The sequence below is a fragment of the Xyrauchen texanus genome, chromosome 22 (assembly GCF_025860055.1).
Source record: "Xyrauchen texanus isolate HMW12.3.18 chromosome 22, RBS_HiC_50CHRs, whole genome shotgun sequence".
Lineage (NCBI taxonomy): Eukaryota > Metazoa > Chordata > Actinopteri > Cypriniformes > Catostomidae > Xyrauchen > Xyrauchen texanus.
In genome coordinates, this window is record NC_068297.1 from 2920454 (window position 1) to 2934589 (window position 14136).

General features: G+C 38.1%; 1 protein-coding gene across 1 annotated transcript; it reads right to left on the bottom strand.

The window, feature by feature from the left end:
• Nucleotides 1–4240: 4240 nt before the first annotated feature.
• On the bottom strand, nt 4241–12332 carry LOC127662446 (bis(5'-adenosyl)-triphosphatase enpp4-like). Its single transcript, XM_052153617.1, has 4 exons — nt 12210–12332; nt 10459–11345; nt 7978–8148; nt 4241–6024 (listed from the first exon to the last, which is right to left on the bottom strand). The coding sequence occupies exons 2-4, from the start codon at nt 11306–11308 to the stop codon at nt 5654–5656; spliced, it is 1392 nt and encodes a 463-aa protein (XP_052009577.1). The 5' UTR covers nt 11309–11345; nt 12210–12332; the 3' UTR covers nt 4241–5653.
• Nucleotides 12333–14136: the final 1804 nt, after the last annotated feature.

The following is a 14136-nucleotide window of genomic DNA, read 5'->3' on the forward strand; positions in this document are numbered from 1 at the left end:
TGAGAAGTGACGAACATGGAAGCGCATATGATAGAGCGAAACAAAACGCCGGTCATGAATTAGAAGACAACGAGGATTTGGAAAGAAAAATGTCAGAGGATTTTGATATAAGAGAAGAGGAGTTTGAGCTTTTTGTCCAGCTCTATTTGTTTGAACCGGAGTACACGAGCAGGAACTCCAGGAGATGGAGGAGGCTGCAGCAGCGGCACAAACACAAGAACCTGGTAGACGGAGAGTTCGGGAGACGTAGAGGAAGAGTACGGGAGACGTAGACGGAGAGTACGTGAGAAAGTAGACGGAGAGTTCGGGAGACGTAGAGGAAGAGTTCGGGAGACGTAGACGGAAAGTACGGGAGACGTAGACGGAGAGTTCGGGAGATGTAGACGGAAAGTACGGGAGACGTAGACGGAGAGTTCGGGAGACGTAGACGGAGAGTACGGGAGACGTAGACGGAGAGTTCGGGAGACGTAGATGGAAAGTACGGGAGACGTAGACGAAGAGTTGGGGAGACGTAGACGGAGAGTTCGGGAGACGTAGAGGGAGAGTACGGGAGACGTAGATGGAAAGTACGGGAGACGTAGACAGAGAGTTCGGGAGACGTAGACGGAAAGTACGGGAGACATAGATGAAGAGTTCGGGAGACGTAGACGGAGAGTACGGGAGATGTAGATGGAAGGTACAAGAGACGTAGACGGCAAGTTCAGGAGGCGTAGACGGAAAGTACGGGAGACATAGAAGGAAATTACGGGAGACATAGACGGAGAGTACGGGAGACGTAGACGAAAAGTACGGGAGATGTAGACGGAGAGTACGGGAGACGTAGACGGAGAGTTCGGGAGACGTAGACGGAGAGTTTACCTTTGCTGTAAACAACGCGCACTTCCGCATTCGGCACTTCTCACCGGAGCTTACACTACGCCTACGTCATACGGCAGGAACTCGACTCTTTCGTGGACGGCCGTTACCGGAAGCCAGTGATTATAGCTTATAAAGTTTTAAATCTGGATATTTTTCTTACAAAAATGCATCGCTTCACTTCAGAAGGACTTTATTAACCCCCCTGGAGCCGTATGGATTACTTTTTTGATGGATGGATGCACTTTTTTGGGCTTCAAAATCTAAGGTACCATTCACTCCCATTATAAAGCTGGGAAGAGCAGGATATTTTTTAATATAACTCCGATTGTGTTTGGCTGAAAGAAGAAAGTCATATACACCTAGGATGGCTTGAGGGTGAGTAAATTATGAGATAATTAGCATTTTTGGGTGAACTAACCCTTTAAGTTCACTTAACTTGGTGTTCATATAGAATGAACAGGTTAAAGTAACTAGATGCAAGTAGACTTAACCCAGATTTTCCATATAAATATTGTTGTTTTTAATATTGTTAGTTCAATTGAGTCAAATTTAAATCATACAATAACATGTGTCAAATAAAGAAGATGATAACTGATTCTTTATTAAATAATCATAATTAAACCATCTCTCAGAACTCATTTACTGGTAGTCAAACGTAATGACCAGCTGGCAGCTGTTAACGGATGGCATACAGTGTGGCGTGAGTCAGGTGGGTTTTGGGTGAAACATTCTGGTGAGTTCACTCTAAATATAGACGGCAGCTTCCCTGCACACTCATTTACACATGACTCCTGGCCTCAGGACTATAAAGAGTCACAAAGCCTGTATAAAGGACCGTTTACATTAGGCACAATACAAAGTGCTTATAATCTACAGATTCTGTACATATGATAAATGTTGTTGTACAGCTCTTGTTCTGAACTCAATACAAAAACACAACATAAAGAGTGACCTCTAGTGGTTGCTTAAATTTAATCTTAGTTTTAAGGTTCAGCCAAAGAAGAAACGAAAAGGAGGTTGTCATGCTCCAAACAAAAGCACTATAAAAGTAGTCCATACTGTCCCATAAAGCACCATAAAAGTTAGTTAGTAAATGACAGAATTTTCATTTTTGGGTGAATTGTTCCTTTCATTAAACGTGGTTAATCCACACAAAATGACCTATGCACTATCATTCATTTACTAATTATTCACCATACCAGTTACAGTACAAACACCACTTTTCAATGATTTGAAACTGATTTTTTATTTGATTTTGGGTTGCCAAATATCAGCAGCCAACAACAAATTTCTGTACTTCTATAAAGTTCTTGCTTTGCATAGTTGAATTATAAAAATAAAAAAAAAATGTAAACATACAACCACAAAATTTTCAGTTAAATACAGCACAAGCGAGGATGATTTAAGTAACTAGACTCAAAATATGTTTTTTAAGATGCACGTATTTTTGATTTCATAGTTACATTCCACCAAAGTGAACTAAATTAAACCAAACTAATTTAATTAAGTTTTTTTATTTTAATTTTGTTCAATTTGAACAATTTGTGTAAATCTCCAAAAAAAAAAATATATATATTTTTTTTTACTGTAAACTCCTGAATTATATTCATGTTTCGTGAAGCACATTAAGATTGAAAGTGAAGCGTGCAAATTATGAAGCAAAAACCTTGTATTTCCCACGTAACCACCCATACCACCAACTAAATAGCAGGGATGGATTACCGAATGGGCCAATGGGGCCAGAGCCCAGGGGCCCTCGACTACTTCTAAAAGTAGCAGCAAGGGTCCCTTGTGAAAATATTATTTCACTTATTCAGTGCAACAAGCAAATATAACAACCTATAGTGTATAAGAAGGGTTCAACATTTCCTTCTTTTTACAGAATCATTAAAAAAAAGGTCATCTTCATTCGTCATTTTATAAGCCCTACAGAAAAAACACACGTGACATTGATTATTTCTGTACAGACACGTACGACGAACAAATGCTCTATATAGTTGAACTGTATTTAAATGTGCTTCTACAGGAAATAAAATGCCTCTTTAACAAAGTGTACCTCAAATTCATCAAATCTTGTGTTTTACCTGGCTGTGAAAAGACATGTAGGACACGATTTAATAAATAATAGACAGTTTCATTTTCAAGTAACAGAAAAACTCAATCAAAATCAAAACAGAAAAGCTTGTTATAATTATTGCTTGCGTTTGTTCTTTTGGATTAAAAGAGTATAAAGCTTTGCGTACTTCAGTAACATGACTGGTAACATATTTTGCATAGTTATGAACTCAAAGCAACATATTGATCATTTCTTATTTTGGGGGGTAATAAGCAAGAACTTAAGTAGCACTTTTCAAACATTGCCAAATGTGCGTTACAAGTGACAACAGCATGCTCGTGGAATAACACATCACATTATTTAGGAACTTATTTCACAGCACAATCACTGCGAAATAATATTTTCACACAATTGTTTTGTAATTATTGATGATGTTTTGTTTGCAAGAAATGTTGTAGTTAAAAACGTTTTTACTTGATGCAGAGCTGATGCTAATATGGGCACATTTTATCAACATTTATGGTTGTGTCACATGGTACTAATGAGGACTAATCATTATTGTGCCATTAAAGTGTGCCATTAAAGTTTTGTACTGACTCTATATGTGTTATGACTCCACAACTGTGTGACGTTCTCCCTTAGTTTCTATAGGATTGTCATCTGTGTATCATTTTGAACATTTAAAGGAGTAATTCACCCCAACATTTTTATTCTGTCATCATATACTCATGTCATTTCAAACCTGTCTAAATGTCTTTCTTCTGTGGAAACACAAGGTGAGAGAGAATACACTATTATTAGCCATTATACAAGGAACAGAAAACATTAAAGTTAATAACAACTTAAATTTCAGGCTGTTTGTCACAAAGCCACTGCAAGGTTTTATAAGTCTTAAAATGGAGCTATAAGCTACTGGTGGTCTTTTGGAGCTTGATAGCATCTGTTGTAATAACCGCTTGAACATTCTTCAAAACTAAGGATGCACTGATATATCGGACATTGATATTTATTACTGACCAAATTAAAACCATTGGCATATCGGTCGCATGCATGAAAACACTAATATGCTCTGTATATTTATTCATTATTATGTACATATATTGTGTTTAATAAAGCTGATAATAGTTATTTTCTGTGGGTGATATAAATATATAAAAAAAAAACTACCAAAACAAATAAAGCCTGAAAAAGTGCGGAGTGGTGGTGGCGTAGTGGACTAAAGCACATCACTGGTAATCAGAAGGTTCACATCACTGGTTCGATCCCCACAGCCACCACCATTGTGTCCTTGAGCAAGGCACTTAACTCCAAGTTGCTCTGGGGGATTGTCCCTGTAATAAATGCACTGTAAGTCGCTTTGGATAAAAGTGTCTGGCAAATGCATAAATGTAAATGTAAAAAGTAAAGCATGCTCAATGTGCATAAAATGATTGCAAAAACAAGAAGTCCAAATGATCATTTTCCCCCACATCAATCATCATGTTATCATATTTATTTATATTTAATCTTGTATTTGTCTTTAACTGTAGCTCTCTTAAATGTTGGCCTGTTATATGTTCAATAGATCCAATGCATGTTCAATGAAACGTATTGTTAGATATAGAGTTGGGTCAAAATATTGAATTTCTGATGCATCGCAATCTTCATTTGAACAATTTCGAAATCAGTTCTTACAATAGGAGACAAACACTTGCATACATTTCATGTTATGCAACTAAAAATGTATATATCTGGCTACTGGTTGGTAAATGTTAAGATTTCATTCACCAGTGAATGAATTGTGTAGTATAGTAGTGGAGTATTCGGCAGCGAGATCCTTTCACAGCATGTTAAGACTAAAAGTTGTTCCGTGTAATGTGTGTCCAAAGATGAGATCCGTGTGACCCATTTGTCTGTCTCTTTTGATAACCTTGAACAATGAAACAACAATGTAAAATAAACATTTAATTCTAATCATGCATAGCATGGATGAGGTAAAGCCATTTGAGTCCTCTCTCGTTAATATGCGCTCATTTACAGAACTCCCAGTTTCCTTAAAGAGACAGTACCGGTTTTTAGCACGTGCTCCAAAAAATGAATGTAAATAGTAGAAATTATGCAATTAAACAATAAATATGTAACAAAATATAATGTACGCAATATATTATCATATTTTATTGAATACATTGATTTAAAAAGCAAAAATGTGACTAAAATGATGAAAAACTAATAAAAAATAATTTGTCAAATTAATATTTTCGTAATGTACCTAATTAGAAGATCTCCTTTATAATTAACAACATTAACTGGGAGAGAATTTCTTTCATATGTAAGTAAAAGGGACATTATAACTGAAATATAATCATATGAATTGATTATATTCAATTATCGAAGCATTGGAAACAGAATCGAGAGCTCTTGAATAGGAATCAAATCAGGAAATATGCATCAATACCCAGCCCTATAGAGATACAATAAAATAGCTTTTATACCTCTTTGTACATTTTTAGCACTCAGCAAAACCTATAGTATTTCGTTAAAATTGGAATCGGGTATCATTCAAAAACATTCATATGGGTGCATCCCTATTCAAAACATCTTTTGTGTTCCACTGAAGAAAGAGAGAACAACATACAGTAAGGGCGAGTATAAGATGACAGAATTTTGTCATTTTTGGGAGAGCTATCCCTTTAATGTCATGCATGTGCTCGAATCATTTCAAAATCGCTCCATTTAAAAAAAAAAAAAAAAAAAACCTGTTCATTCAAGTAAAGGTTCGTCATCCTCATCATCCTCCAACTCCAACCGGGCGAATGGACGTGTAGACGAATTATTTCTGTTCTTCATTAGCTTGAACAGACAGGTGAAAGTGGTCAGGATTATTAAGACCCCGAGCACGATACCCACCGCTAGCGCCAGCTCTCCGCACTGCTCGTTAACTAGCGTGCAGCGCACATGAGCGAAGCTGCCGTTGTTTGGCATTGGAGGAATGCCGATGAGGTGGCACATGAGAGGATACAGATCCACACTGTTGAAGCTCGACATCGTATAGCCTTTGCGGAAGGCAGGCCCATGGGCGGCCAGAAAAGGGTGCATGCTGGGAAGTGTATTGTCATAGCCATGATCGCCCACTGCGAAAGAGAAGAAGCATAGGGTTTATTATAATTACTTTCTAAAGCACCATTCAAAAGACCAATGTTGCTTCACAATGCAGCAAAAGAGTCGACAACTAAGTGTCTATGATATTCTGGTCTCTAGATATGGCTCGGGTTCCTCCTTCAATGTACATCTATTGACTTTTTCACCAGTTTTTTCATCCGCAAGGTAAACACTGTACAGTGCATCCAGAAAGTATTCACAGCGCTTCACTTTTTCCACATTTTGTTATGTTACAGCCTTATTCCAAAATTGATTAAAATCATTATTTTCCTCAAAATTCTACAAAAAATACCCCATAATGACAACGTGAAAGAAGTTTGTTTGAAATCTTTGAAAATTTATTAAAAATAAAATCACATGTACATAAGTATTCACAGCCTTTGCCATGACACTCAAAATTGAGCTCAGGTGTATCCTGTTTCCACTGATAATCCTTGAGATGTTTCTACAACTTGATTGGGGTCCACCTGTGGTAAATTCAGTTGATTGGACATGATTTGGAAAGGCACACACCTGTCTATATAAGGTCCCACAGTTCATAGTGAATGTCAGAGCACAAACCAAGCCATGAAGTCCAAGGAATTGTCTGTAGACAGGATTGTATCGAAGCACAGATTCTGCAGCATTGAAGGTCCCAATGAGCACAGTGGCCTCCATCATCTGTAAATGGAAGAAGTTTGGAACCACCAGGACTTTTCCTAGAGCTGGCCGCCCGGCCAAACTGAGTGATCGGGGGGGAAGGGACTTAGTCAGGGAGGTGACCAAGAACCCGATGGCCACTCTGACAAAGCTCCAGCATTTCTCTGTGGAGAGAGGAGAACCTTCCAGAAGAACAACCATCTCTGCAGCACTACACCAATCAGGCCTGTATGTTAGAGTGGCCAGACAGAAGCCACTCCTCAGTAAAAGGCACATGACAGCCCACCTGGAGTTTGCCAAAAGGCACCTTAAGGACTCTCAGATCATGAGAAACAAAATTCTCTGGTCTGATGAAACAAAGATTGAGCTCTTTGGCCTGAATGGCAAGCATCATGTCTGGAGGAAACCAGGTACCACTCATCACCTGGCCAATACCATCCCTAAAGTGAAGCATGGTGGTGGCAGCATCATGCTGTGGGGATGTTTTTCAGCAGCAGGAACTGGGAGACTAGTCAGGATCGAGAGAAAGATGAATGCAGCAATGTACAGAGACATCCTTGATAAAAACCTGCTCCAGAGCGCTCTAGACCTCAGACTAGGGTGAAGGTTCATCTTCTAACAGGACAACGACCCTAAGCACACAGCCAAGATAACAAAGGAGTGGCTACGGGACAACTCTGTGAATGTCCTTGAGTGGCCCAGCCAGAGTCCAGACTTGAATCCGATTGAACATCTCTGGAGAGATCTGAAAATGGCTGTGCACCGATGCTCCCCATCCAACCTGATGGAGCTTGAGAGGTCCTGCAAAGAGGAATGGGAGAAACTGCCCAATAATAGATGTGCCAAGCTTGTAGCAACATACTCAAAAAGACTTGAGGCTGTAATTGGTGTCAAAGGTGCTTCAACAAAGTATTGAGCATGCAAATACTTATGTAAAGTGTTTTTTTTTTTTTTTATAAATTCGCAAAGATTTCAAACAAACTTCTTTCACATTATCATGATGGGGTATTGTTTGTAGAATTTTGAGGAAAATAATGAATTTAATCCATTTTGGAATAAGGCTGTAACATAACAAAATGTGGAAAAAGTGAAGCGCTGTGAATACTTTCCGGATGCACTGTATGTCCAACCACTAATGGCAAATCTCCAAGCCAAAATATAATCAATAGTAGTAGTGTTGATTGCCTGAACACCATTAAATAAATATAATGTAATCATGTTAAGCATTTAAACATCTGAAGGCAAATGTCACATGGTGCGCTTGATTGTTTTCACTGAACACTCACATCGTGGGAGTCTGCCATTTTTAACAATTGTCCATCCTTCATCTGCAACCAAGATGATTGGCTGAATCCGTTCATTGTTTTTATAGTGCAGCCTATCAGGAACAGCATCCTTCAGGTAAACCTTCATGTGTCTGTGACAGCTGGAGAGCTTTTTGTACACCGTCAAATTATCTGTTGCGTAAAACAAAAGAATAAACAGAAGAAATTCTCATTAGCTGAACCAGACGGATTCCGCAGACTTCTTTCAGATTTTGGAGGGAAAAATTGGTGGAACTCTGTGGAATGGATTTAAACATGGTCAAATGTGTTAAACTGAGAGAAGTACTATACACACTTATTGCTAGCAGAATGCTAATCAAATTAGCCAAATTCAATAAACATGTGAAGGAGGGGTGGGGGATGTACAGAACTTTGTTGTGACCAATGGGCGTAGCAAGGAAATTACTTTTGGGTGGGCCTCAATAAAAATGAATGGCCCAAATGTATATTTATTTTTAAACTTTTTAATACACATCTATTTGAAGACAAAGAATAATCTGTAATATTCTGGGTAGGCCTGGGTCTAATTTGGGTGGGTCTAGCCCACCCTTGGCTACGCCACTGGTTCCAATTCTACGGAAATCTACTGAGAGTCCTAAGAGATGGTTGAGGGTCTGTTTTTATCCATATTATGAAACTTAATACTCACTTATTTGAATATTTTTTAGTTAGGTATTCAAGACGATTTCACCGTTCATGTAGTATATCAGCCTTGGATATTATATCTTGATAAAAACACATCGTCAGGCCGATTAATCCGAAGATATTTGGACATTTTGAGACGAACAGTCAATTGATAAAACAGTGAATCCTTTTTAGACATCTTGCTTCCGGAGTTTTCCCCATTCTTTTTTTTTTCCATAGGGATTTCATAAAATCCTTCATAAGAGTTTTAAACCATGAGGTGAATCACAACATTATGAACTTTGATTTGAAGCAAAAACATATTTGAAAATCAGGCAAAAATAAAAAAGGTACAAGACTGTGTATTTATCATCTTTAATAAGGGACTGAACTAGAGACAGACTTTTAACCGATTTTGTCTGACAGTTGCTTTTTGGAACAATCGGTTATCGGAAAAAATACATGCAGACAGTCGCCGATATTTATTTTCATTTTTACCCCCAATTTGTTTTTATTCCTTATCGTTATCCTTCCTTATCATTATGGTGAAATATATGCATATAAAACTCTTCATCTGGTGAATCTATAGGTTATAAAAAGCTTAATTTGGTAAATACTTACACATAGAGCACTGTTACGGAGCCAAATCTCCGTAATGCCTTGTGTGTTGCGTGCAGGCTTGTTTAAAGTAAAAAGTCCCGCGTTATGCACCAATTCTTAATTTCTCTGGTTATCATTGATATTTTGGTTGCACAATAAACTGCTTTTGGGATTTTATTCATTTTGCAGCCTCGATGTCTGTGCCCTTCATAGTAAGGAAAGAATAATTTTTGTTATTTTTATTATTGTATTGATTGATTTAGAAAAAAACTATCAGCTGATTAATCGGTAATCTGCCTTTTCCACCACCTTAGTTATTGGCAAAATCCAATTTCCAGTCAACCTCTAGAATGAACTACGATCCCATGAATCATTGAGAATGGTGTAATCGAAATATAATCTATTGGGAGTGGGCAGACACTGCAGAGCTCTTTTAGCGCACATTGTTCACTGTGACTCTCTGATTGGTGGATCTCTCTTTGGAATTATGGGTAATGTAGTTCTTAAATTCTCTCCCAAATTTCACTAATTTAATAACTTTTTAAATGAAGTCCAAATTACATGGACTGGTGGCTTTAACAGAAGCATATACCATTGCTTAACAACCTCAGTGCTCACCGTAGGTCTGCCTTGGTGGCGGCGTAGTGGGCTAAAGCACATAACTGTAAATCAGAAGGTTGCTGGTTCAATCCCCACAGCCACCACCATTGTGTCCTTGAGCAAGGCACTTAACTCCAGGTTGCTCCGGGGCGATTGTCCCTGTAATAAGTGCACTGTAAGTCGCTTTGGATAAAAGCGTCTGCCAAATGCGTAAATGTTTAAATGTAAATGTTTAAATGCCTTTAAAGGTTTATAAGTTATCGATAATAATCAATTAGCCTATGGATAAAATGAATGTGATTTTTACTTCCAGAAGCCGACTCTTGTGCTCTATTGGCTCTATTTTGATGGGGAATATTTTGCATTCAAATGCAAAGTAAAATAAAAATTTATTCAATTGAATTCAGCAATTTTGTGTACATCTAACTTGCATTAAATATTCATACATACAGTAAGCATTACATCCTGCTCAAGGGATTTTGGTATGAGCCATTCAAAAAAACTATATTGGTCAACCATTAAACTGAATAGTAAGAAAATTCACAGTTCACCATGTCAGATGGTGTTTTTTGTAAAAACAAATATAACTACAATAGAATTTATATGACAAATGAATACCTGTCAGTGGAATGATGGCGCCCACAGGAGTGAGATCCACTACGGTATAGCTGTTGGGACTGATGCAATCATCCAGTATAATGAGTCTCTCTTGTGAACACTGAGTCATACCATGATCGCTAGTAATGATAATGTTTATTTTCCCCCATAATCCTGTTTTGTTGAGCTGCTCCATTAGTACACCTACAAGATTGTCCACATCCGTCAGAACCCGAGACATCTCTGTTGTGTTATCAGGGCCATAAAGGTGGCCCGTCCGGTCAGGTTCTTCCCAGTATAGAGAGGCAAACTTAACAGATTTGTCCTCAGTCATCCACTTCGTCAAGTTTCCCAGCCTCTCTTGGAAGGTCACCCTTGAGTCATATTCAAATTTGTATTTCAACGTGTGGTTTTGAATATCCACGTTTGTTCCTGGCCACATAGCAGATGCTGCTTTGTACCCAGATTCCTCTACGGAGACCCAAATCGGTGTGGCTTCGTCCCACCAGAATGGATCGCTGCCATTTTGAAGAGAGAAATGCTTTTTCGACACAGGGTCGTACATCATGCTCGCAAGTATACCGTGGCTCTCCGCGTACAGTCCCGTGACGAGACTGTAATGATTGGGGAAGGTTTTTGTCGTAAAGACATTGATGAGTTCATGAACAAGGACACCATCGGAGAAGAACTTCTCAAGATTGGGTAATGAGTATTTTTTTAGATAGTCTGCACGAAAACCATCAAATGATACCAGAAGCAGTGGTGGCGTATCGTTGCTGGACTCTGTCCCTGTTCCATTTTTGATTGGCATAGCTAGGGTTATCCCACTATAGGCGATGAGAGCACACAGATATCTGCGAAACTGCATCATGTGGCAGGATGCAGGATTGTGAACTGTACTTTCTTCACTGTGAATACAAAACAGCAGTTCATATCAGACAGCCTGTTGAATGCTAAAGTTGTCGTGAAAGCCCATTATAAATTGGAACCGTTTTTACCCACAAGCCAACATGTCAACAACTCATAATCCCTCCCTCCAACAACTTCTCCATTTACTTTTGAGTCACTTTGATCCAGAAACACGTTTTGAGTTTTATGCACTAAATGTACAAAAGAAAGAAGTTAAAATGAATAATATGAGCCAACATTTCAATGATATTGATATTCTGTACATCTCTGCAACGGTTCAGATTAGAAACATAATTAGATCGTTAGAAAACTGAAACTTTCCTTTTTACTTTAGTGCATGCATAAACCTCCAAATGTCAAACAATACTAGTAAACATTACTCAATTTTATAAAGTATAAAGGTGATGAATGGAAGGCTTTATAATATTAACTCTACCTAATACTCTAGTATGTACGGATTAGACATATTCAACTGTAAATATTAGCATTAAATAATAGGCAGCACTTTTCTGTAATACATTTAAACAAGAGGAAGTGATACAGGAAGCATTGGAGGGAAAAAACGTGACTAAAACTAAATTTGATGTTTATCAGGTGTATTACATACAGTATACCGGATCAAAGTCACTATCTGATCGATATACCGTGGCGTAAAATTCATTTACACTTCTATTAATTTCTATCTCTCTATTTGCCAGCAGTTCACAACAGTAAAACTACACAATTTCCAACCAACAAGGACAGACTTGACACTCCGGCGAATAATGTCGCTCTGATCACATTATGATGATCAATGAAGGTTTGGGCAAACTTGCTCTTTTAGGAACTTAAAAACACAGCCAAGGAGAAAGAAAACAACCTACCTTTCGGTTTGGGACGTCGGGACGCGTGACGTATAAATACAGACACATTAAGGCGACACTGTTCGACAATTTCGCTCTGACTGATGAAGTCGTTTCCGTATTTATTTGATGCCGTTGCTCGCGCTTCCTCAAAACGCACTGATCGCATGACGTCATAAACGACCAAACAGAATTACGCGAAAAAGAGCGCGCGCGCGAGTCCCACTGCAGGTGCGCCTTCTGCTCACATTAGACATAATAATAATAATAATAATAATAATAATAATAATAATTAAAAAAAAATTATGTTTATATATGATGACAGTTCAGAAGCTAAGTAAAAACGGCAAAACAAGGTGCAGATGGCACAAACAATATTTCATAACATTGCAATAAATGAAATAAAGTGAAAATGATGAAAATGATGTGAAATCACTGGAAAGACAAACAAAATAATTAAACGAATTAATAAATACATATTATAGTTATTACAAATAAAATAGTGCAAATTAACCGTTTGATCAAAATCAAATAAATGCTTACAAATTCCATGTGCTATATGGGAAGCTATTGCAGCAAATCTTCCCTAAAACGCAAATAAGGGCATTACATACTTTTCCTAACGTGTCTACGCATGGAAAAACGCTCCTGTGTGTCGCGACGCGTACTTCGCCGAAATCCTGAGGTCAACCAATCAGAGCGGTCTCTTTTTAAACAAGGAAGCGCGGCACTTCGTTCTGAATGGACGGAGTCGTGACGTCAGCTCCCTGTCAACCAATCAAGGACTTCGTTGACGCGACGCGGCACAGACGCTTTCTCTAGCAGTCTTGTTGGACTATCAATGAGTAAACACGCTTTTGGTAAGGTAGGTTGTCATTAAAACATTTTTGTTTCACGTATCTCCGAAATTACATTTCATATTTCAACAGTTGCATTAGGGAGTCTCTGTGAGTCCGTCACTGTAATGCAGTTTTTTTTCTTCATCTGAGTCTCTTGCGTCTTGGTTATTTCCTCTGTTGTGATCATGTATTTGAAGGAATGGCGCAGCAGCAACGCTTTTCGCTCTCTGAACATTAAATATGGATAATAAGTTTTTAGGGGAGAAAAAACTTTGCGAAGTGCTGTTCTTAAGCAGTATAAATGATCGTTTATAAAGAAATGTTCATATTATTTCCTTTCTAAACAAATCCTGTTGGTTAGTTAGGCTACTCTTTCATCTATTTAGAAAAATAACCATGGTTCAAGTCAGTTAGAGTTGGCAGGTGTGTGTGAAAGCTATTAATTAAAACTATTAATATGATCGTTTCAACGCACTCTCGGCGAAATTGTAAGGATACATACGACTTTTCAAAATTTGGCTAATTCGTATGATATCGTACGACTTTTCGTATGACTACAGCTAATGACGTCACTGGACATCGTTTCCATCTAATATCAATTACTTGCTTCTATCACACACAACTTGGTTGCACCAGCTATATGTAAGTTACAACTTTGCATAGTTGTGGCAGGGGCGAAAATTTCATCAAAATGTTGGGGGGGACAATAAACATAACAATTCTCATGAGCAAATTTTGAAGGGGACACCAAGGTTTTTTTTGTTGTTGCCCCGTTTGTATTTGTATTATTTTATTTCTTAAACAATTATTTTAAGAATATATCATTATATTATTTACAATACACATATTTTAATGATATTTTAGGGGGGACAACCCTCAGATGATGGGGGGGGGTGCAAAACGAACTCAGATGCGATTGCTCTGTTAGTGCAGTTCATTTGAACAAGTGTGAACTGCCATCCTGAACCTTGGTGCCCACCAAACAAGCAGCTCGAGACCACCTGAATCACCTTCCAAATGAACTCTGGTGTGTCAGGATGAAACCGGTGCACTTTCCTGTGTACACCACCCGGTGTCAAGATTCAACATACACAAAATATTTAAGATAC